At 36.3% G+C, this 26,528-nt stretch overlaps 1 protein-coding gene and 1 pseudogene across 2 annotated transcripts in view; one reads left to right on the forward strand and one right to left on the reverse strand.

The window, feature by feature from the left end:
- GXYLT1 (glucoside xylosyltransferase 1) overlaps nt 1-26,528 on the reverse strand; it is a 54,167-nt gene that overhangs the window by 14,753 nt on the left and 12,886 nt on the right. For both annotated transcript variants that reach the window (XM_059402908.1, XM_059402907.1), the window contains 5 exons: nt 19,507-19,678; nt 17,484-17,609; nt 12,395-12,646; nt 1,457-1,580; nt 984-1,156 (listed from right to left, as the gene is read on the reverse strand). In XM_059402908.1, coding sequence (XP_059258891.1) covers nt 984-1,156; nt 1,457-1,580; nt 12,395-12,646; nt 17,484-17,609; nt 19,507-19,678 — 847 coding nt within the window. The remainder of the gene's footprint in view (nt 1-983; nt 1,157-1,456; nt 1,581-12,394; nt 12,647-17,483; nt 17,610-19,506; nt 19,679-26,528) is intronic.
- On the forward strand, nt 11,025-11,141 carry LOC132020929 (U2 spliceosomal RNA; annotated as a pseudogene).

A 26,528-nucleotide genomic window follows, 5' to 3' on the forward strand; every position in this document is an offset into this window, starting at 1 on the left:
GGAATATGTCAGATGGGCACACGAGTTTGGCAAAAGGGACTCTAATGGCCAAACTGGAAACAACTTAAGCATCAACACCAATAATGCATTATAAATCATCAAGAAAAAATACCTATCAATGATTTCTTACTAATAATGTATGGATCAATAAATTGGCAAAAGGGGATGGCTCTTCCTTACAGGAGAATGCTTAGTGCCAAAATTGTACAGAGAAGGACAACTATGCCTGGACAGTCAGCAATTTGCAACTACCATAGTAAAGACTGGTTTAAACAAGAATCAACAATGGATGCTAAATGTAGCACAGAAATTCTGAAGAGGAGGATATTTATAGGATTTTAAAGAGTCTCCCCACAGACTGCTCACAAGAAGAAAAACAACTACATAGTGGAGAAACTGAACAACATTTTTCATGAGTGATCAAAAGCAGCATCACCCATGAAAGGCAGGTAGACAAAGGTGACTATGAATGTGATACCCTGAGAAGCTCACAGGGCTTACACAGTACTCTGACCAGGAGGGAATACTCTGAACCTAATCATAAGGAAATAGACAGGCGAATATTAAGAATATTCTAGTAAGAAAAAAGATAAAGAGGCTCTATTCTCCAAAAATGCCAATGTCATAAAAGACAAAAACTGAGAAACTGTTCTATATCAAAAGAGAATATACATCAAAGTACTGTATCAATATGAAATTTCCTGAGTTGATACCTGTACTGTGCTTAATAAGAGAACATCCCTGTTCTTACTGAAAACATTAAAATCTTCAAGGAGTAAAAGAGCATGATGTGTGCAACTTACATTCAGATGGTTGAGAACAAAACATATCTATACTGAAAGAGAACTGATGATAAATCAAATGAGGTAAAATGTTAATAACTAATGAACATGAGTAAAGGATATGGAAATTCTTTGTTTATTCTTGCAAATACTCTAAGTTTGTAAGAATTTCAACATAGACAGAAAAAAACACATTCTTACATTTCTCAGTGCTTCATAAATGGCTCTAAATGCTGGTTGTTTATCATCGTGGTAAACACCTCTGTTCCCATGAAGAATAAAGATTCCTTCTTCTTCTGCTTCCTGGCAATTGCTTCCATATATACAATGATCTGGTCGATAATTCCATTGACATGGAAAAACAAAAAGGCTTTCTATGTGAAGAAAAATAAAACAATGAAGCAAATAACCCTAATTCCACAGAATTAACATTCTGCAAAAATTTTAAACACACAGCTCTTACAGGAAAAGATTTAAAATAGTGAAAAATGTTTAAAATTTAGATCCTTTCCTACAAAAACAATATTAAGAAAAGTTTTTAAAGAAGTTCTACTCTGTCTTAAACATAGTGATAATCACAAATATAAGCCAAAATTAAATGTGTTTCTTTATTTACTAAATAATACCTATGATTTTTTACAAATGGGAAGAATTAAAGAAACTTAAATGATTACCTGGATTATGAAAAAAGATGATATTCAACAGATCTTGATCCCCCCATGTGATGTTAAGTTTGTATTTTTTAAGCAATGGCATAAGTATATCTCCCCATCGCAGCCGTACAGTTGTCATGTCATTCTGTTGGTAAATACATTGAGAAGATCTTCAGGCCTCCATGGTTCATATGGCAGCACAATGGCAGTTCCCCATTCTTCCCTCAGTATCACAGAGCAACAAGAAGAAATGCAAACTTCTTCTGTTATAAAACCAAGTGACTCTAATGTAAATAGGACTGTCCATTTGGGAGTAGGAAAGATAATAAAAGAAGGTATCTGAAGCTGCATGTAGAAGTAATAAAACTAATAAAAGTCAGGAAAGACTGGGAAAGAAAAACTAGGTGATAGTTTTAAGTACTTTGTAGATGATAGTTTTAAGTACTATGACCATGATCTCATCCTAAAACGCAGATCAGATTGTTTTAGTACCTATGTCATATGTCTAGACATAGTATATAGGTCTATATCACAGTTATTGTGGATTCAACCTGTTAACATACAAAGTACTTGGACAGTACTTGGCACATGACACATCTCAGTGTTAGCTATTATTGTTACCAGGATCACTATCACTCTTAGACTGATTAGCCAATCTTTCATAATTGACATTTCAAAGAGATCAATTTGAAACCAGTAAATCAAAAACAGATTATGAATTTCATCAGGTGCCTTTTCAACCTCTATAAAGTTGCTCAAAGTTCATTATTTTAAGACACAAAGTCAAATACCCAAGGAAACAACCAAGTTGAAAGAGGGTCTGAATCTTGTAAATATGAGAAGGAGTGGAGCTGAATACTAAGTCTTTCCAATTAATTTGATTCTTAAACTCTTCAGACTTAACCCAATATTCCTCAACGCACAGTTTTCAGTGTGCACAGTGAATTTTAAAAATCCTTCACAATGGGGTACCCGGGTGGCTCAGTGGGTTAAAGCCACTGCTTTAGGCTCAGGTCATGATCCCAGGGTCCTGGGATGGAGCCCTGCATCCAGCTCTCTGCCCAGCAGGAGACCTGCTTCTTTTCCTCTCTCTCTCTGCCTGCCTCTCTGCCTACTTGTGATCTCTGTCAAATAAATAAATAAAATTTTTAAAAAAAATAAAATAAAATGCTTCACAATGTTAAGTACAGAAATTAAGAATAACATTTAGAAACCTTTACAGCAACTCAACAGAATGTTATGTCTATTTAATCTAATATTTTTCTAGTAACATATCATTTTTACAAAAGCATTGCCTCATGGAAAAACTAAATTTAAAAAACAAAACTGAGAGGCGCCTGGGTGGCTCAGTGGGTTAAGCCGCTGCCTTCGGCTCAGGTCATGATCTCAGGGTCCTAGGATCGAGTCCTGCATCGGGCTCTCTGCTCAGCAGGGAGCCTGCATCCCTGTCTCTCTCTCTTTCTTTCTGCCTACCTCTCTATCTACTTGTGATCTCTCTTTGTCAAACAAATAAATAAAATCTTTTAAAAAAACAAAAAAACTGATCCTTCATACACAGTCTGAAAGACACTGTTATATGCTATTCTAGGATACATAATAAACACAATGGGAATATAAACAATCTATCTTTTAAGAAAGAAAAAGAAAAGAGAGAATTCCAAAGGGGAAAAAGCTATATATTTAAACTAAATATTATCTGCTATAATTTTATTACTCTTGTGTGAAGTTTCTCAGAACACCAAAACACTCTGGAAAATAACTGAAGGAAGTTTTACCTAAGGAAATAATAAGAAGATACTTTATGGAAAGGACAACACTGAAATAAGTCATTTAGCATGTTAACTAAATATTCTTAGCATCTGAAAAGGGAACTCTGAATTGTACAAGGACAAAGACAACCAACACATTCAACAGACAGGGCCGGTGGACCTCTTGTACCATGCCATGTTCAAATCTTCATTGAATTTTTTCCATTCAAATATAATAAATATAAATATATAAAAATATATATATAAATGTACATATTCAAAGAAAAAAATGATTATGAACATTTGGAGAGTATGTGATATGGTGAGTGCTGTGAAATGTGTAAGCCTGAAGATTCACAGACCTGTACCCCTGGGGCAAATAATACATTATATGTTAAGAAAAATAATTAATAAAAAAAAATCAACGAAGGATCAAATTACAAGGTCTAGTGCAGTCTTAGGAAAAAAAAATCAAAGGGGTGAAACAATCCTTAGATGTTAAAGAAAAAGTCCTACTACAAAAATTTTGGATGAGAAGCAATAACACTAGCTTTAAATGCAATTATATAACCTAAAATATCCAAGAGAACCAATGAAATATGGTAAGAAATGAGTTTAGAAAAGAAGCATTATAAAAGACATCAAACTTTCATTCTTCACAGACATGAAAACCCAAAAGACAAGCAAAAAAACTGCTAGAACTGATACAGGAAGTCAGCAAAGTTGCAGGTTATAGTATCAATGCACAGACGTCTGTTGCATTTCTATATACCAATAATGAAGCAGCAGAGAGAGAAATCAAAGAATGAATCCCATTTGCAATTGCACCAAAACCAGTAAGATATCTAGGCATAAACCTAACCAAAGAGATAAAAGATCTATATCTGAAAACTACAGGACACTGATGAAAGAAGGTTAGGGGGGCTCCTAGGTGGCTCAGTTGGTTAAGCAACTGCCTTAGGCTCAGATCATGATCCCTGGGTCCTGGGATCAAGCCCTGCAAGGGGCTCCTTGCTTGGCAGAGAGTCAGCTTCTCCTTCTGCCTCTCTTGGCTACTCCGCCTGCTTTGTTCTCTCTGTCAAATAAATAAGTAAAAATTCTGAAAGGAAGGAAGGAAGGAACGAATGAACGAACGAACTGAGGAAGAACAGAAAGAAGAAAGAAAGAAAAAAGAGAGAAAGAAACAGAGAGAGGAAGGAAAGAGGGAAGGAAGGAACTGAGGAAGGACAGGAAGGAAGAAAGGAAGAGGGAAGGATGGATGAAGGAGGAAATTAAGGAAGACACAAAGAAATGAAAACATGTTCCAAGCTCATGCGCTGGAAGAACAAGCACTGTTAAAATGTCTATACGGCCCAAAGCAATCATTTAATGCAATCCCTATCAAAATACCACCAGTATTTTCAGAGCTAGAACAAACAGTCCTAAAATTTTTATGGAACCACAAAAGACCCCAAGTAGCCAAATGTTGAAAAAGAAAATCAAAGCTGTAGGCTTCACAATTCCAGACTTCAAGCTATATGACAAAGCTAAAGTCACCAATACAATACGGTACCGGCACAAAAATAGACGCACAGATCAATGGAACAGAATAGAGAACCCAGAAATGAACCCTCAACTCTATGGCCAACTAATCTTTGACAAAGCAGGAAAGAATGTCCAATGGAAACAAGACAGTCTCTTCAACAAATGGTGTTGGGAACACTGGACAGCCACAAGCAGAAGAATGAAACTGGACCACTTTCTTACACCATACAGAAAAATAAATTCAAAATGGATGAAAGACTTAAATGTGAGACAGGAACCCATCAAACCCCTAGAGGAGAACACAGGCAACAACCTCTTTGACCCCAGCTGCCATAACTTCCTACGAGGCATGTCTCCAGAGGCAAGGGAAACAAAAGCAAAAATGAACCATTGGGGCTACATCAGGATAAAAAGCTTCTGCACAACAAAACAAACAATCAACAAAACCTTTAAAAGGCAACCTACAGAATGGGAAAAGATATTCACAAATGACATGTCAGATAAAGGACTCGTATTCAAAATCTCATAAAGAACTTACCAAACTCAACACCCAAAAATACAAATAATCCAGTCCAGAAATGGGCAGAAGACATGTACAGACATTTCTCCAAAGACAACGTACAAATGGCCACAAGATGTTCAACATCACTTGACATCAGGGAAATACACATCAAAACCACAATGAGATACCAACACCTCATACCCATCAGAATGGCTAAAATTAACAACTCAGGAAACAACAGGTGTTGGCAAGGTTGTGAAGAAAGGGGAACCCTCTTATACTAATGCAGAATGCAAACTGATGGGAATGCAAGCTGGTGCAGCCACTCGGAAAACAGTGTGGAGGCTCCTCAAAAAGGTAAAGATAGAAGTACCCTACGATCCAGTAATTGCACTACTAGGCATTTACCCAAAGGATACAAAAAGTGATTTGAAGGGGCACCTGCACCCCAACATTTAGAGCAGCAATGTCCACAATAGCCAAACTATGGAAAGAGTCCAGATGTCCATCGGCAGATGAATGAATAAAGAAGATGTGGTATACATCTACGAGAGAATAGTACTCATCCATCAAAAATAGTGAGATCTTGCCATTTGCAATTACATCGATGGAGCGAGTGTATTACGCTAAGTGAAATAAGTCAGACAAAGACAAATACCGTATGGTTTCACTTATACACGAAATTTTAAAACAGATGAACATATGGGAGGGGGTAAGATAAAAAAGAGGGAGACAAACCATAAGAGACTCTTAACTATAGGGAACAAACTGAGGGTTGACGGAGGGGAGAAGGGTGGGAGAATGGAGTAACTGGGTGATGGGCAATAAGGAAGGCACTTGATGTAATGAGCACTGGGTTAATGCAACTGATGAATCACTAAATTCTACCTCTGAAACTAATAACACACTATATGTTAACTAAATTCAATTTAAATAAAATTTTTTTAAAAAGAGTCATTACATATAAAAAGAGTTCAGGTTATAGAAAACAAAAATTTTTTTTTAAAGATTTTTATTTATTTAGTTGACAGCCAGAGATCACAAGTAGGCAGAGAGGCAGACAGAGAGAGAGGAGGAAGCAGGCTCCCTGCTGAGCAGAGAGCCCAATGTGGGGCTCGATCCCAGGACCCTGAAATCATGACCTGAGCCAAAGGCAGCGGCTTAACCCACTGAGCCACCCAGGCGCCCCTAGAAAAAAATTTTTTTAAGTAGAGAAATGGTCAAGGAGTATGGGCAAACAGCCATTCACAAAAGAGAAAACAAATGGCCAAAAATTAAATGAAAATATAGGGACCCCTGGGTGGCTCAGTGGGTTAAAAGCCTCTGCCTTCAGCTCGGGTCATGATCCCAGACTGAGCCCCACATCAGGCTCTCCGCTCAGGCAGCCTGCTTCCCCTTCTCTCTCTCTGCCTGCCTCTGCCTACTTGTGATCTCTGCCTGTCAAATAAACATATAAAATCTTTAAAAAATAAAAATAAAAAATAAATGAAAATAGAATTTTTCCAAACTGACAGTATAGTCAGGAAAGTATAAGTTAAAATATGATATATTCCAGCCATATAACTACATGCTCATACTAGTACACACAAATAATAAAACCAAACCATCCATTCTCTGCTATCTCATATACACATTAAAAGTGTGACAGACTCTGTACTGACATAAAAACCAGTCAATTATATATTTACTAAGTTAAAATAGCAAACTGAAGATGTATAAAACTATTTCTATTTAAGTGCTTATGTACATGTACATCTGTTTCAAAACATTTTCCTAATGGGTCTTAAAAATGTATAGTAAAGTTTGTAATATCATTTGGGCAAAGAAATGAAACTGAGAAGAGTGGTATGTAAGGGGAGACTTTTCTCTTTTATTCTACATACAATGAATTATTTAAATTTTTATAAGCCTAATATCATTCTGCAATTCTTTAATTTTTTTAAGTTTATTCATTTATTTAGGTAAACTCTATACCCAATGTGGAGCCTGAACTCACAACCCCAATATCAAGTCACATATTCCTCTGACTGAGTCAGCCAGGTGCCCCCATTTTGTAATTTTTAAAAAGGAAAGTGTAGCTCTAATTTACTAATTTTAGCAAACCTGCCACCAAAATGTACACATATTAAGGTCAATTAATTTTACTTTAGAATAATGTATGCTTTTGAAAATTATCATTATGAGTCTATCTTTACATAAGTATAAAACTGATAGATAGCTATTCATAGCATGTTCCAACAGTGTAGATACTGGGAACTCGTCAGTTTCCAAAGATCAGTTATTGCCCTAATCTCTGAAAAGTTCTATCCTTGTTAGTAAGATGTCCATTGATACTCTGTTCTCATAAGCTATATATATAATAGAGTAAAAGTCCTCATGACATACATTTTGCAAATATGTAAAAATAACCACCATGTCTACTTCATGGACATGGAAATGTTCTCTTTCCAATATTTTTTTTTAAAGATTTTATTTATTTATTTGACAGACAGAGATCACAAGTAGGCAGAGAGGCAGGCAGAGAGAGAGGGGAAGCAGGCTCCCCGCAGAGCAGAGAGCCCCATGCAGGGCTCGATCCCAAGACCCTGAGATCATGACCTGAGCCGAAGGCAGAGGCTTTAACCCACTGAGCCACCTAGGTGCCCCATCTCTTTCCAAAAAGAACTCACTAAGGGCCCAGTTTCTAAAACTTCCATCTATCCTCTGCCAGTAATTATCTATTAAGTTGCTACTCATGTCATATCCCACCCTAAATATTCCCAATACAAAGTTGTACAAAACACACATTCTGCTCTCAGTAGGTAGAGAAAACAAAGATTACAAAGTAATATATAGCAGGATGTAAACAGAGTACACACCAAATATTCAAGAAAAGGACCCTCAAGATGCCTTATTTGGGGTGCCTGGCTGGCTTATCAGTAGAGCATGTGACTCTTGATCTCAGGGTTGTGGGTTTGAGCCCCACGGTTAAGTGTATTTTAAAAATAAATAACAAGGGGCACCTGGGTGGCTCAGTTGGTTAAGCAACTGCCTCAGCTCAGGTCATGATCCCAGCATAACGAGAAACAACAAAAAAGTAGAATTTTTACTATTTTAATTTGTGATGTATACAACTTTTATACATCAGTTTGAAATTAACAGTCATGAATGATAGGGACTGGGTGACAGAAAAGCAAATTAAGAATTTAAAATATGGCCACTGGTAGTCTTACAGCTTTTCATGCAGTAAGAACCATGCGTCAACATTCACAGATGTGTAAGAAACAGTTTAGAAAGTTACTATAAGTAATCAGTTATATTACTAGAGCCAAAAATTATAGAATTAGTAGGAAAAAACAAGGCAATGTTTGTTACAGATACAGTCTGGAAAACAATCAGGAAAAACAAAGACATATATATGAAAAAAGGAATCAAAATAAATTTTATGGAAACACCTTAGCAATCATAAATATAGTAATATTTGAAAATAAAGCAAATCTGTGTTGCTCCCACTGGGCAAGAACAGGATTATTTGGAACACAGGGATAGTAGGTGTAAAGAAAACTGCACCTACTGAATTAATGTATAATATAATCATGCCTCTCATAGTCTTCTTCATTAAGTCTAATTACACACAAATGAAAACAAAGTTCAAAGTTTAGAAATGATTTCAACTCCCATATCTACAGCTCTAGTTGATTTTAGAACATGCCATGACACACACAAAAAAAAGAAGGGGGAGAAAACATTGCAGTATTTAGGAGTGACATTTAAATAAGTAAAAGACAGTCACAGATTTGAACTACAGAGTTATAATTTTGAAATGTTTAAAAAATAATGGTGTTATACTACATTATCTCTAAGGTTCTTTGCAACAGTAAACTTCTCATAATTCTATGAATTTCAAATGAAGAGTTACTGAGAAGTCATATTATCCCTTAGCAGGTAATCTTACAGCACCATCTTCTGGTATAATATTACTGTGCATAGGCTAACAATCAGAATAGGAGGAATTCATGTTATTATGCCAGTTTTATTTAGTACAACTCAAGCTATATTAACAATATAGGGTAACAATTGGGTAGTTGAAGAAATGTTGTGAATCAAGAGTAGAGGTTACACTAGCCTCATTAAAGCATTCAAAATTGAAAAGCACACAAAACTGAAATAAAATCAAGATTTCATCAAGAAAATGAGAAGGCTAAAACAACAACAAAAAAACTAGGCTTACTAAATCTACAGAAAATAAGAATGATGGTACAAACAGTCCTAACACTGAAACATCAAGGTGTGGGCAAGGCTACGAGCAGTTATTATGCCTACACCAAAGATGAATCAAGGAAACAACTCTAAATGAGGCCAAGATTTAAATAAGATACACAAGAGGAGTAATGAATAACAGTGTGAAGTCTGGGCTACCAGAAGCCATAAGAAAAATATCTGATAAATATATATGCATATGTACACATACACATATTTTCTCATATCATCAAAGATATAATACTCCTTAATGTTTAATATAGCCCCAACCAGATTTAAAGGGATAAACAGCAAGTCTATACAGGTATCTAAGAAGCCAATGTATTTAGCTAACATTTAAGCGCGTACCACATGCCATGCTCTGCACTAAGCATTTTATTTTCATTTCTCATTTTAATTCCAATGTAATAATCACACGTTATATTAGTTTCAAGTATTCAATATAGTGATTCAACAATTCTATACATTAGTCAGTGCTCATCCTAAGTGTGCTCTTTAATCCCCATCACCTATTCCATGCATTTCTGCACCCACAAACCCTCTGGTAACAATCAGTTTGTTCTCTATAGTCAAGAGTCTGTTTCTTCATTTGTCTCTTTATTTGTTCACTTGTTTCCTTAAATTCCATATAAGAATGAAATCATACAGAATTTGTCTTTCTCTTATTTCACTTAGCATTCATCTGGCTTCACCCATGTTATTGAAAATGGCAAGATTTCATTCCTTTTTATGGTTGAGTAATAGTCCACCATGTATATGTGTATATGTAGGTATATATGTGGTATATAACCACATCTTCTTTATTCATTCATCAGTGGACACTTGGGTTGCTTGCTTCCATAATTTTATGCTTCTTATAAATAATGCTGTGATAAACATAGGGGTTCATGTGTCTTTCTGAATTAGTGTTTTTCTATTTTTTGGGAAAATACCCAATAGTGAAGTTACTGTATCACACTGTAATTCTATTTTTAACTTTTTTGAGGCATCTCCTACTGTTTTCCATAGTGGCTGCACCAGTTTGCATTCCTACCAACACTGGACAAGGGTTCCTTTTTCTCCAAACCCTCACCAACACTTGTTTCTTGTTGTTTTTGATTTTAGCCATTCTGACAGGTATGAAGTCGTATTTTTATAGTTTTGATTTGCATTTCCCTGATAATGAGTGACGTTGAACATCTTTTCCTGTGTCTGTTTGCCATCTGGATGTCTTCTTTGGAATACTATCTGTTCATGTCTTCTGCCCATTTTTTGTTTCAATTATTTGCTTTTTGGGTGCTGTAAGCTCTTTATATATTTTGGATACTAACTATTCTATATGTCATTTGCAAATATCTTCTCACATTCAGTAGGTTGTCTTTTAGTTTTGGTGATTTTCCTTTGCCGTGCAGAAGGTTTTTTATTTTGATGTAGTCCTAATAGTTTATTTTTGCTTTTGTCTTCGTTGCCTCAAGAGACTTATCTAGAAAAATGTTGCTACAGCTGATGTCAAAAATTACTACCTGTTCTCTCTTCTATGATTTTTATGGTTTTAGGTCTCCCATTTAGATCTTTAATCTATTTTGAGATTATTTTTATCGCTTCTCGGCCTTTTGGCTAAGATCAAGTGTATTTTGAGGTTATTTTTGTGTATAGTATGAGAAAGTGGTCCAGCTTTCCCAGCACCATCTGTTGAAGAGATGTGCTAAGTATTTTAAAAGGATCTCCTTTAAACTGATAACCTACCCAAGTCCATTTATCATCTATTTTTTCAGTTGACAGAACTGACATTTAAAGTTAACTGGCTATTGGTTAAATAAATGCACAGGTGACAAGGTTAAACATAAAGACAGTTTGACTCCAGTGCCCACAAACTACAATGACATAAAACTCATCAACATAAAATTGGTAAGCCATACAACATACTCCTGTGTTCAGAATGCACAGAGAATCTAGATAGCCTGATTCTTCCACTGGCCCCACAATTTGAGAGATAAAAAACATGCAATAATATTTTTTTTTTTAAAGATTTTATTTATTTGAGAGAGGGAGAAAAGGAGAGAGCACACAGCAGGAGAGAGGGGCAGAGAGAAAGGGAGACGCAGGCTTCCCTCTGAGCAGGGAGCCCAACACAGGGCTGGATCCCAAGACTCTGAGAGCATGACCTAAGCTGAAGGCAGACACTTAACCAACTGGGCCACCCAGGTGCCTCAAGAATTTTTTTTTTTTTTTAATAGCCCCAAACAGCTCCCATTTACAATGTGTTAGTCACTGTTCTAATTCAATCCTTATAAAAGTTCTATGATGTAAGTGATCTTATCTACCATCCTCATCTCACAGATGAGAATACTAAACACCAGAGATGTTCAAAACTTACTCAAAGTCCTAGAGTCTTAAACCTGGCCAACAGGATCCAGAGTCTTAAGCTCTTCACATCTATGTGTCACCCCAAGATGTTCTACAGTTGCACAACTACAGAATGACAACTATGACCTAGAGTATCAAGCTAGAAAGATGACATTCGCTACTTAATACACTGTTATTTTACTTCATTATCAGGACATCTGGCTTGATCTGCCATAATGCTCCAATAAATAGAATACTAAAAACATACTTTTTTCCAATTATTCTAAATAAGTGGGAAATTCTGAGTAGTTTCATCAAGTTCTTAATAAAACAAAACTAGGGGCGCCTGGGTGGCTCAGTGGGTTAAGCCGCTGCCTTCGGCTCAGGTCATGATCTCAGGGTCCTGGGATCGAGTCCCGCATCGGGCTCTCTGCTCAGCAGGGAGCCTGCTTCCCTCTCTGCCTGCCTCTCCGACTACTTGTGATTTCTCTCTGTCAAATAAATAAATAAAATCTTTAAAAAAAAAAAATAAATAAATAAAACAAAACTAAATTGGAAACCAAACAATTTGTGGAAGGAAAGTAGAGAACTGTTAATCAACTACCTATATCAGTGACTTACCTTGAAATACTTTCTTCTCATTCTAGTCATGTTCATCAACATAACTCCAGAGTTTACTCCAGTTTTTCCATAATATGGATGTCTGGCAAAGCGATTATACCATCCTATCCGAGGCTCTTCATGTTCTGGCGCCATTGCAGCAATTTGTGTAGAATTAAATTTCTTTAGTAAAGACCAAATATCATCAACAGGCCGTAAAAAAAGGATATCAGTGTCGACGTACAATAGTGAGTCAACTTCTTTCAGGATTAACTATTAGAAGAGATATTTGAAGCATTAATTATAATTCTATTTATTTAATATAAAACATAAGAGGCTTTAATTATAAAATAAATACCTACGAGATAAGCTAATTTACATCAATTTTTTATAGTAATCTTTCCTAAATCTGTCATTTTTTATAATAGTATATGTAGAGAAATAATGCTAATCTTTATATGAACTTTCAGAAAACAAAAGCTATAAAAACAAATCAGGACAAAAAGCTAAATAATAACAATTAGAAAAATAAATAAAATAAAAGCAATATTCTCAAAGATCAGAGATAGAGTGTTTCTTATAATGGGAATTAACATTAACTTAGCTGAATTTATATCCTGAATCTTAATTTCCTAAAATAAATACAGAAATAAACCAATATAAATGAAGATCTTCTGAATTTGTTCCCTTGGCCCATACACTAATGGCTGGCATCTTTGTGTCCTTTGGTCTTACCTAGTAAACGACAGAGCCAAAACTGCAATACAGACCACCCAGCTCGGGAATCCATGCTGTTTTATTTTCTTATTTACTGTCTCCCAACAAATCAAAGTAAATGTGCACATACTTAGCAAGGGTAAGGACAAGATGTGTTTAGAAATAAGGACTGGCTACATTATTACCTTCTGACACATGCTAAATGGGTCTTCTACAGGGATTTTTAAGGAAAATTTTTTATTTCTGTCTTACCTACAAAATTTAGAATCCAACTCCTGCAAATTTAAATTTACTGCATGTATCAGCATACCAGTAGAACTAACTCAATTATTAGATTAAACTAAATCTTTTCAGTTAAGAATATAAAGAGAAGCATTTGCTCCTTGTTCTCCTTTTCAAAATTGTTGCCTCCTCCTTCTGCTAAGGTTAAGCCACCACCTTAATGAGCAGCTATAAATCTGCAATCACCCCCATTCCCCCATCAGCTGATTTAATATCAAACTGGGGGGAAAATGTGGTTTGACTGCAGAGCCAGAGTAGGGAAGATTCACTTGTTCAAAGACCCCAGTGAAAGGGTACGTATGTATATGTCTGTATATCTGTCTCTCTTTTGGGGGCAGAAGAGTAAGGGAAATTGTTTTTTTATCAACATGCTGTTTCTGTACCACGAAACAATGTGTGTTTACAGATTACTATACTGTTAGCAGACTTGGAAAACACTGTTAACTGTTAGGAACCACTGCCAACTGGAGATTAGACATAAGGTCAGACATTAAGTAATAGCCATATCAGCATTTTTTCTATGGTCCCTTTTGGAGGAAGGAGTTGGTAGAGCTTACATTAGTTGTTTTCATCAATCTATTTCAAAGAAGAGAAACTCAGTAAAAAAAAAAAAAAAAAACTATCACTTAGAAAAATAAAGCACCAATTTACTCAAATCTAGTTAAAAAGATACAGAACTAACAGTGAAATAGAGGGCAGTTTGACAGGTTTCAAGTATTTTTGTTTAGTGTCTCAAATTTCATTTAGGCATTTAACAGATTATATCACTAAATGATCTGGAAAATTTCATATCACATCAACAATTAAACTTGTTAATAATACAGAACAAAATCAAAGAGAAATGGTTGTAACCTTAGGTCTCTGTCACCATGTACTATTTTTTTCAGTAATACATTTGTTTATTGAACATCATATTGTATTGGTTTAATCCCTGCCTCCCACATCAGACAATAAGCTCTATGAAAAGAAGAAACCCATCTGTTCCATTCATTACTATATACCAGAAATTCAGTACAGATTCTCGACAGAAAATAAGGCAATTTATAAAATGTGATACTACAGTGATTCAACATAAAAATTTTGTTTTACAGCAACCTCTTCGACCTCAGGCACAGCAACTTCCTCCTAGAAACATCGCCAAAGGCAAGGGAAGCAAGGGCAAAAATGAACTATTGGGACTTCATCAAGATCAAAAGCTTTTGCACAGCAAAAAATCGACAAAACCAAAAGATAACTGACAGAATGGGAGAAGATATTCACAAATAACATATCAGATAAAGTGCTAGTATCCAAAATTTATAAAGAACTTACCAAACTCAACACCCACAGAACAAATAATCCAATCAAGAAATGTGCAGAAGACATAAACAGACATTTCTGCAAAGAGGACATCCAGATGGCCAACAGACACAGGAAAAAGTGCTCAACATCACTCAGCATCAGGGAATACAAACCAAAACCACAAGGAGATACCACCTCACAACAGTCAGAATGGCTAAAATTAACAAGTCAGGAAATGACAGATACTGGTGAGGATGCGGAGAAAGGGAAACCCTCTTACACTGTTGGTGGGAATGCAAGCTGGTGCAACCACTCTGGAAAACAGATGGAGGTTCCTCAAAAAGTTGAAAATAGAGCTACCCTACCATCCAGCAATCACACTACTGGTTATTTATCCTAAAGATACAAATGTAGTGATCTGAAGTGGCACGTGCACCTGAATGTTTATATCAGCAATGTCCACAAAAGCCCAACTATGGAAAGAACCTAGATGTCCATCAAGAGATGAATGGAACAGATATGGTATATATATACAATGGAATACTATGCAGCCATCAAAAGAAATGAAATCTTGCATTTATAGGGACATGGATGGAACTAGTGGGTATTATGCTGAGCAAACTAAGTCAATCAGAGAAAGATAATTATCATATGATCTCTCTGATATGAGGAATTTGAGAGGCAGGGTGGAGGGTTGGTGGGGGGTAGGGAAGGAAAAATTGAAACAAGATGGGATTGGGAGTGACACAAACAAGATGGGATTGGGAGGGACAAAAGAGACTCTTAATCTCTGGAAACAAACTGAGGATTGCTGGGGGGGAGGGACAGTGCTGGGTTATGGACATTGGGGAGGGTATGTGCTATTAAGAGCTGTGAAATATGTAAGCCTGATGATTTACAGACCTGTACCCCTGGGGCAAATAATACATTCTATGTTAATTTTTAAAAAATAATAAAATAAAATAAGGAAATCAAGACTCAGAAACAGAAAGTCTGTAGAAAGTCTGAACAAACTCTAAAGCTAGAATTTCAGCATGAACTTTGGAATCCCAAGTTTATTAGAGTTTGCAGTAAACTTGGGATATTTTTGGTCCAATCTTTTCATTTTATAAACATGGAAACTGAGACTCTGAGAGAGAATACATGATTTGTTTACTGCATTAGAGATTGTCAGTCCAAGAAACACCAAACCATCCTCTTTCTCATTTGGCCATACTACTGTTTGGCACATTTATAAATACCAATTACTCATTATTGTTTTGGGGGAGAGGCGGTTATTATATACAGCTTTGCTGTTTGACTAGACTATAAACTATTGAGGGAAGAGCTACATTTTGTTACAATATGCACAGCAGCCTCAAATCCCTTCTCAAACTGATGCGAAAATCCCAGGTGTGACACTTACTAGAAATTCAATAAATGGCTGAATAGTTTATCTCTGGTGAAAAAATTTTTTGTGTGTTTTAAACTTACAAAGTCTATATGAAGTATCTAAAACTTTTGGGGCCTTTTTTTTTCCCCCATCCTAATCCCTTATTTGTGTGCCTCTTACAACGGCAACAGAGACTGAGAAAGATCCTAGGATCCAAATTTTTTATGCATGGAAACAAAGTTACCAGTTAGGCAAACTCAGTGATCAAAATTATAACTTTTTTTTAAGATTTTATTTATTTGACACAGAGAGATCACAAGCAGGCAGAGAGGCAGGCAGAGAGAGAGGAAAGCAGGCTCCCTGCCAAGCATAGAGCCCAATGCGGGGCTCTCAATCCCAGGACCCTGAGATCATGACCCGAGCCAAAGGCAGAGGCTTTAACCCACTGAGCCACCCAGGCGCCCCTCAAAATTATAACTTTAAATCTTACTGATGACCTGGATTCAGTAAACTATATTTTAATACGCTAAGAATTGCTTTGTTCCCTTAAGAATAATAAGGAGCTAAAGTTTCTTCCCCTATAATTTATATACTTTCCACAAACTTGTGAGCTTCTTAAATTCATTATTTCAACTACTATAGATGTAGATGAAATCAATTCAAAATGAACAGATAACCTTGCTTCTGAATATTTTTAGCTAAAAATAATAATAATAATAATCTGGGGCGCCTGGGTGGCTGAGTTGGTTAAGCATCTGCCTTTGGTTCAGGTCATCATTCCAGGGTCCTGGGAAATCAAGCTCTGCATCAGGCTCCCTGCTCAGTGGGGAGCCTGCTTCTCCCTCTCTCTGCCTGCAGCTCCCCCTGCTTGTGTGCTCTTTGTCAAATAAAGAAAAAAAAAAAAAAAAAGATCAGAGTTTATCACCAGAGAACACTACCAAAGAACAGCTCCACTGAATAAATCATTCTCATTCCCCTTAGAGTTCACATGCTTTAAATTTGGGTCTGTGTTAAAATATAACCAGTAAAGGGTAATGTGGCTTGGTATAAGATAGAAACAACTATTTAATGTTACAATCTACTTCACTTCCCAAATTACAAATGCAGTGGGTAATAAGAAGGTAATATTGCCGCTGAATTTCTGCTGGCAAGAGGCCCCTGGCTCCAGTAACATCTGATAACCTCAATTTCTTCTTAGAAGTAAAACAGTTTATAGCACCTGAGTAAGTTAAAATGTAAGAAATAGTATTTCCAAAGAAATTACTTACATTTTTCATTTTTAACAGATGTTTTCTTTGTAGCTTTTATTTGTTCTATTGAAAGTTTTTTCCCTAATGTTCAAAGGGAAAATTTACATGTATATGTTTATTTAACTCATTTATATGCAACTCTTCATTAATTCATGTGTGTAGAAGCAAAATTAGAAAAAGAAAAAAAATCACTAGAGAAAAAACTTACTGGCAAGAATAATCTCTGGGAAGCACATGGCTTGAAAAGCTTTTTCCATTCCACTGCATTCTCACTTGGAAAAGTTATTGGGTATAATGAATAATTAAATGTCTGCAGAAATGACCAGCTATCAAGCTATTAAAAAAAAACAAAACTTAGTTTAGATTATTTCATTTGCAAGTTTCACTGTAAAATTATAAACCACTAGATTATTTTAAAAAGCTAAAAATTAAAGACATTAGATATTATGCTATACACAGTTAAGAGAAAATCAGATTCTTCTTTCCCGCCATTTGTTTACATTCAAATTTTATATATAGTAATATATAATTATATATAATTAATATATAGTGATGTATAATTTAATTAATTTTATAAGACCATATGATTCATATAAATAATTCAGTATAAATTTAAAATAATTTAATCAATTAATTTAAAACAACTTGATTTAATATAGTAATAGTCTAGGAAGACTCCACGGTAAAGATCGGAGGCACAATGAAAGTTAACCACCACAAAATCACAAAGCTGAAAGCCTTGCATGTTGTTCATCTACCTCATCTTTACCTGATACATAAATCCTATCAATTCTTGAATAAATTAAACTCAAAAAAATTAAGCACTAATTTTATTACCAGAGTGTGTATACTAAAAAATGTCTACACTTAAAATCAGACCAATATGAAACTGGTTAGAAAATATTTGTCTATCTGTGTATTTTTAATGTGGATGGATATTCCCTCAATATACTCTACATTCAGTGGGAAGTCTGCTTGAGCATTCTCTCTCTGCCCTACCCCCACGCAAATAATTACATAATTTTTTTAAATACAGTATATATTACACAAGTAATCACTCAGCCAGATTTGAACAAAACACTGAGGCTGTGTGTAAGATGAAACAATAATTTCATTTTTTTATTACACTGCCAAAAGTTTCCACAGTTCCCTAGCAATCTGTTGCTGTTCTCTGAACTCTTAAGACAAGAGTAATTCCTCAGTTTAGTGTATAGAGAGAGATAAACTGAGATAATGGGGAGGGGGAGAGTCACTATTATTATCTTTACTACTGTCTCAGAACACAAGGTAGTGAGATTTTAGGTGATTTTTCTTTTTCTTAAAAGTTCTTCCCCCATATCTATTCTATTCTTCTTGCACAGTAAATTTTTTTTTATTGTTTAGGAGGCTACATAGCTGTCCTGATTAAAGAGAATATTCTTAACCCTCACAAACAGCTGTAACAGTATGGTTACACAATTAAGTTTAGACCAATAGGATACCCGCAAGACTGTCAGATGCAACTTCTAGAAAATATTTACAGAGGGTAGGAAAGGATTGGCCTTCTTCACTCCTTTCTCCCTTATTTGGTTAAAATATGGGTGTGAGAGCTGAAGAGTGAGTAGACCCCTTGGAGCATGAAGGAGGCATCTTATATTAAAATGGCTCAGTCATAAGACAGAAGCCAGTGTCCCTGAAGACACAGAGCTACCATATTCCACAGACTGCTTACTCTTATGTGAGAGAGAAATAAACTTCTATCTTGTTTAATACACTGTTAGTTTGGGTTTTCTGCCAATATAGCCAAACTGATTGTAACTAATACAAAACCAAAATAATGAACTTTCTTATCAAAACAAAAAGCCACTTCCTTCCATACCGTCAATCTAGAGCTCCCACCCCTGAAAACAAAATTAAAATCTTTGTGCTCACTTTGTTTGAGGCACTCCCAAGCCAATGATGGGAATGAAATTAAGTCATAGGACTTTCAGTCAAATCATCCTAGATCTACAGTCAATGAAATAAAACCTCCATGCTTGTTAAAGGACTTTAAACAATGTACTTCTTTTTGAAAACAAACCTTCCTCTTATACCTAGATCTGGACTCTTAGATGGAGTGGCAGCCCAACTCTAGGAGGGCAGTTAGGTACCGAGTAAATATTTTTGTTCAATGAAGGAATAAAACAACATTCTATGACAGTATATCATTAAATATTCATCTCTAGAGTCTTAACAAAGTCTCGAATACTTACTATGCCTTTAAAACTATCATGTAGTTGATCTTCAGCAAAAATATGGAACTGAAGAGGTCTGATGCTGAAAATGATAGCTGACTTCAACATGGTTACAGTTTCTTCCAGTCTTTCACCACAGGCAACCACAGCGAGGTGCATTCTCTGAATGGGCTGTACATTCAGACCATACCTAACAGAAAAGAGAACCACATTTTCCAACACTTTTAGTATAGGGTAACATGTTAACAACATGTTTTTGACCATGTTCAAAAACTGAAGTTAAAAATTTATACTTAAAAAGCAAAGAAATATCAAATTACACAACAGTACAAGGTTGAACAATTATATATTTCTGCATCCTCAACCAGTCTTTCTCAGCCAATGTTCCTCACTAGGAACCACAAAAAGAACTACTACTTTCTCAATTCTCCCAAGAATAGCACATAAGTAACACCATTCTACACAAGAGAAAAGTTAATTCATTACTCAGACTAGATGCATTGGAGCTTAATTCTCCCAAGGAACCCCCCAAATGACAAAGGGAGCATCACCGACTGAAGATCTTCTGTTCAATTACGTTTTAGCTTTTTTATTTTAAAAAAAATCTCAAAAACATATTGAAATAGAGAGAATAGAATAAATCCCCATGGACCCCTCTCCTAACTGCTATGATCATCCATTCAAAGGTATTCTTATTTCACCTAAAATCCCTCTTCACATCCCCTTCACTAACCAACATATCATTTTGAAGCAAACCCAGACATAAATTCATCCATAAATATTTCAGTATTATACCCAATCTTCAATCATACTAATTATAGGAAGAAGTTTCTTTCACATAAATTTTTTCACCTATAAACATTCAGTTCCACTCACCAAGTAATCAATGAGAGGTAAAAATTTCTGATGTGGTCTAAAATGTATTTAAACACCAGCATGGCATTTTGGAAGGAAAGATTCCCTAAACCCAAGTTACTGGCGTAGGCTATGTCAGACCCTACTTCTAATACAGAACAGGGGTGCAGAGCACTGGGCTTAAGGTACATAATAAAACTCATGCAACTTAACAGTGAACTAATAATAATCCACTAGCATATAAAGAAAAGAATTATGTGTGACTACATTGTTATTAAATAAAATTATTTTTTTTAAAGATTTTATTTATTTATTTGACAGAGATCACAAGTAGGCAGAGAGGCAGGCAGAGAGAGAGGGGGAAGCAGGCTCCCCATTGAGCAAGGAGTCTGATGCAGGGCTCAATCCTGGGATCCCAAGATCATGACCTGAGTCGAAGGCAGAGGCTTAACCCACTGAGCCACCCAAATTTATTCCACAGCAAGACTTCACAGAAGTCTCTACACACAAAGACAAATATTATAAAACCTTCTTAAGAAAATAAGTGAAATGTTCTTCAGGGTTTAAAAAAAAAAAAAAAGCCCTCTAAAATCAGTACCAGGTCTGACTCCTCCCAGGCATTTTAGCAAGACTTGTTTTAGTCACACCGCCAGCACTCCTTCCACCAGTTTCTTTGGGAGGAGTCCTGTCAACTACATTGCATTTGCTTTTGGTTATATGCCCCTTTTTAGCAGAAGCATTATATACAGTACAGACTTCAACACCTATAATGATAAAACAAACCATACTTTAAAGATTCACTGCCTACCACCCTGCCCCTAGACCCCCAAAACAGGAAATGATTGCGACCCCAAAAAATTTAAAGTAATCTTCCACCACTAGAGGAAGGGATTACTAAAACCTTGTAATAAGATAAAGGGAAGCAGCCAACCAAGTAATTTGGTTCCAAAATGATTACTGGTCTGTAAAAATGTGCTATATTTTAACCACAGCATGAATAAGAGATAAGTCCCTATAAATTTAAAGAAATATTATCCAAGAGGTCATTTTTTTAAAAGTTTTTTTAAAGATTTTATTTATTTATTTATTTATTTATTTATTTGAGAGGCAGAAAGAGTGAGAGAGCGTATATGAGAAGGGAGAAGGTCAGAGAGAGAAGCAGACTCCCTGTGGAGCTCGGAGCCCAATGCGGGACTCAATCCCAGGACTCCAGGATCATGACCTGAGCAAAAGGCAGTTGCTTAACCAACTGAGCCACCCAGGCACCCCCAAAAGGCCATTTTTAAGTCAAACCTATTTTTCTTTTTTTCTTTTTGAAGATTTTGTTTATTTCTTTGATAGAGACACAGTGAGAGAGGGAACAGAAGCATGGGGAGTGGGAGAAGGAGAAGGAGGCTTCCCGCCAAGCAGGACCCCGATATAGGGCTCGATCCCAGAATGCCAGGATCATGATCTGAGCTGGAAGCAGAAGCTTAAGACTGAGCCACCCAGGTGTCCCTCAAACCTATTTTTCTACAGATAATATAATTAGAAAAAATTCTACAGATGATTCAAACATAATAGCTCACTGCTTCCATGGCTAAATATGGTTGATCATATGGCATCTGGTTGATCATAAATAGGAATTATGACACTAATGAATGATAACACATAGAAGAAAATGAATCCATAAATCTAAGAAGACACTAAATAAAAGCGTTGGGGGAAAGGAAAAACCTTTCTTTAAAAACAAGTATCAGCCAATAATGTAGAAGGAAAGAGAATTCCAAAAAATCACTATTTTGCAATCATCACTGTAACCAGTACCTTGAACAAAAATAATGCATGCTACAACCACAGAGTATCAAGGTACTATCCCCACACATTACAAAGGGGATAAAGGTACTGTTACATGTAGAAGTTAATAGAGTATTTTAGATGATAAATTCTAATACAAACACTGTTAACAGATTTCTAAAACTTAGGAATAGACTTATTTCAAGTAACATTTCTGCTATGAAGGAATCATGTGTCTTCCTTTTTTTATTTTGACAGCACAAAAAGCTTTCAGAGTATTCTTTTTATATATATATATATATTTTTTTTTTATTTTTTTATTTGACACAGAGAGAGAGAGATCACAACAAGTATGCAAAAGTCGGCAGGGTGTGGGAAGCAGGCTCCCCACTGAGCAGAGAGCCTGATGCGGGGCTCGATCCCAGGACCCTGAGATCACAACCCGAGCTAAAGGCAGAGGCTTAACCCACTGAGCCACCCAGGCGCCCAGCTTTCAGGGTATTCTTTCAACCTAGTGTTCTCTCTAGAAAATAAAACAATGTTTAATAGTATTTAAGCCAAGAATTAGCATTATAATAAAACATGCAAAGTCAAACCAAATTAAATTTCTGGTAACAATCACCTCCACTAAAAAGTAACAGCTAGGAACCATCCTTAAAAACTTGCAGTTAAGGGGGGTGCCTGGGTGGCTCAGTGGGTTAAAGCCTCTGCGTTCAGCTCAGGTCATGATTCCAGGGTCCTGGGATCAACGAGCTCCGCATCAGACTCTCTGCTCAGCGGGGAGCCTGCTTTCCCTCTCTCTCTGCCTGCCTCTCAGCCTACTTGTGATCTCTGTCAAGTAAATAAATAGAATCTTTTAAAAAAGAAACAAACAAAAAAAAAAATACCTTGCAGTTAAACAAAATGGAAAACTGTGTTCGGAAACATTAATGGCGGGGCGCCTGGGTGGCTCAGTGGGTTAAGCCTCTGCTTTCGGCTCAAGTCATGGTCTCAGGGCCTGGGATCAAGCCCCGCATCCGGCTCTCTGCTCAGCAGGGAGCCTGCTTCCCTCTCTCTCTCTCTCTCTCTCTCTCTGCCTCTCTGCCTACTTGTGATCTGTCTGTCAAATAAATAAATAAAATCTTAAAAAAAAAAAAACCATTAATGGCAATTTCCTTACTGTATAGCTTAAAAAGAAAATTTACCTCTCACTATTCAAAAAAAAAGTGTTGAATTATTATACTAGGTTAAAAAAAACTACTTAAAGAATTGTACAGGGGTGCCTGGGTGGCTCAGTCGGATAGGCATCTGCTTTTGGCTAGCATTGTAATCCCAGTGTCCTGAGATCAAGTCCCACTTAAGGCTTTCTGCTCAGTGGAAGCCTGCTTCTCCCTCTCTCTGCTGCTCCCCCTGCTTGTACTCTCTCTGTCAAACGAATGAATAAAATCTTTTAAAAACAAAAATAAAGAGTTGTATATAATCATGTTTGTTTGTTTGTTTTTAAGATTTTATTCACTTATTTGACACAAAGAGAGAGAGAGAACACAAATAGGCAGAGTGAGAGGGAGACGCAGGCTTCCCACAGAGCAGGGAGCCCAATGTGGGGCTCCATCCCAGGACTCTGGGATCATGATCTGAGCTGAAGGCAGACGCTTAATGACTGAGCCTCCCAGGCACCCTTATATAGTCACTTTTGAAGCAAAATACAATACTTGGAAAAATCTTCAGGGTCTTACATATAGCATAAAAAAGAAAATCTAGAAACTTAACATGAAATGATGTACTAATTGTTAAAAAATATTTTTAAATAATCTGTACAAATATAGCTCTAAAAACTAGCATGGGCCACTCAAAGTAATACACATAACACTAAATTCACTTGTAACCACAGATTCCACTAATTGAAAATCAATTCCCTTCATAAAGATTAAATATTTTTAAAACTCCAGCTGCAAAACAAAATTAGTACATTAAAAGAGAATTTTTAAGTAATAACACTAAAATTAGGAGACTGTTTAGAGGTGCCTGGCTGGTTCGGTAGGTACAGCATACAACTCTTGATCTTGGGGTAGTTGAGTTTAAGCCCCATACTGGACACAGAGCTTACTTTAAAAAAAAAAAAAAAAGACAGAGAGAGAGAGAGAGAGAGAAACAGATTGCTTAATGAAATAACTAAAACAAAAAAGAAACTAGAATGATATTTATACTCAATGGCAAAAACAGATTATCCTAAGAGAACATAAAATAAGCATTAAAAACTTAAGAGGTAATTATCAATACAGAAAATATAAAGAACATAAGATTAAGAAGCTCAACAAATATGAAAATACATTCATCAAATAATCAACAAAATATAAATCAGTAATACTCTATCATTTTACTCTAATAAATGCTAAAATTTTAATTCCCAACAATGCTAAGGTCATGGTGACACCTGTACATTTACACAATGTTGATGCAAACTTAAATCCATACAGTTTTTAGAACACAATTTAGTAATATAATTCATCCTCTTTAATGAGTATTTGAACTTCTTCCATATGCTAGACACTGGGGATAAGCAAGAAAGCCACAATCCTGACCTCATACAATTTACAGCCACTTGCAAAAAGAAAGAATTTTAAAAGATTTCATGGGAAAGCATGGTAACTGCCTAAATGGGGGAGAAAAAAAAATAAAGACTTATGGAAGCTCACTATACAAACATCAAAAGTAGCAGTCTGGAAGTGCTGGGGAAAATCATTAGTTATTTACCAGTTGCCATGCACCTTGTTCCACATGGGGCTTAGACGATGAACAGGGTATACCCACAGGGTATCTCTCTGCAAAGCCAACAGTCTGGAAGATGCACAACCACAACAGATTCATAAGCATAGTGATAAAGAGAATACTGAGAAGGGGGAAGCAGTGGGTAGGAAAGGGAAATCGCTGGATAGGAAGGAATGAACACAATGACTAAGGGAATAGGAAGCAAGAGGCTATCAGGAACAACAGTGTGAAAGGAGCTGGGTATAAGAGTCAACCGTGAACTGACATGAACAAAGCCAGCCATAAATCAGGATACAAAATACAGACGAGGGAAGGAATGAGAAACCAGATCATGAATTCCGGTATAAACGAGAGAGTCTGAGGCATCTGAATCAGCAAGGTAAAAAATGACCAAAATGCAGCTGGAAACTCAGTTCTGGAGCTCAGAAAACAGCTCTGAAGTAAAGCTATCAGTTAAAAAGATAATTCTGAGGGCACCTGGGTGGTTCAGTCAGTCAAGAGGCTACCTTAGGCTCAGGTCATGATCCCAGTGTCCTGGGATTGAGTCCTGTGTCAGGCTCACTACTGAGCAGGAAGCTAGCTTCTCCCTCTCTCTCTGTCAATCCCCCTGCTTGAGCCCATTCTCTTCCTCTCTCAGATAAGTAAATAAAATCTTTAAAAATTCATTAAAATTAAAAGATTATTCTGTGACTATCCAGGGAGTGTGGAGAGAAAAGGGCAGAGTCCTAAGGCACATGAATATCGGTCAGGACAGGGAGAGGAGTAGAGAAGCAGAGAGATCAAGTAGCTGAGATCCTTGTCTTAAGAGCCAGAGACTGACAGAGTTGAAACAAAGAGGAAGTGGTAACCAGTGTCAAAGGTACCAAAAAAATTTGGGGCCCAGAAGAACAATTCAGAGGTCAGAGGTGACTTCACAGTAGGGGACGAGGGTTAGTCAGATGGCCAGTGCTGCTCAGACATGCTGAAGAGGGAAGGCGTTTTGTTGTTGTTTAAGAGCATGAAGTCAGTAGATACTCTCACAAGTCTTGCTGATGAAGAGAAACAGAGTGAACAAAGAATTCTTGATGGTAAAAAAGGGTTGAGTGCAGAATGTTGTAGAAATTTTGTGTTTGGTTTTGTTTCAAGAACAGAAAAGACAGGAGAGGTGTGAGCGTTCTGACAAGCTGCTGGGACAAATTCAGTTGGTCAGGAAATGACTTAGTATATACGGATTTGAATTACTAAAAGCCTATGCACATCAAAAGCAGTTTTTCTTTTTTATATGATTTTATGTTCACTGTATAAATTAATTGGGAGAAATAATCCCCTAGATAAGCTTTGATCAAAATAAAAGTCACACACTATAAAGAATTCCAATTGGGGAAGCTGGGACAGGCCTGGGAGGAAAACGGCGCCAGCTAAGGGCCCACTGGTGCCTGGCAAAATGCGGACCTAAGGTCTGTAGTAACTGGGAATTTCAAAGAAGCTTTACCAGGTGGGCAGACAAGCTCTTAGAGTTAGGAAAACTAAGGTGCTATTCAGAGTTAACACTGCAATGTTGGGTGACAATGATACGGCAATTATATGGCATCTTGGCTCGTCTCCCACGTTCAAACAGAGTAAATAAGAAAGATCCTAAATTCTAAGTAAGAAACTAAGTTTGAGAGATTTTACATAATGAT

Source organism: Mustela nigripes, chromosome 6, assembly GCF_022355385.1.
Source record: "Mustela nigripes isolate SB6536 chromosome 6, MUSNIG.SB6536, whole genome shotgun sequence".
In the NCBI taxonomy this organism is placed as follows: Eukaryota; Metazoa; Chordata; class Mammalia; order Carnivora; family Mustelidae; genus Mustela; species Mustela nigripes.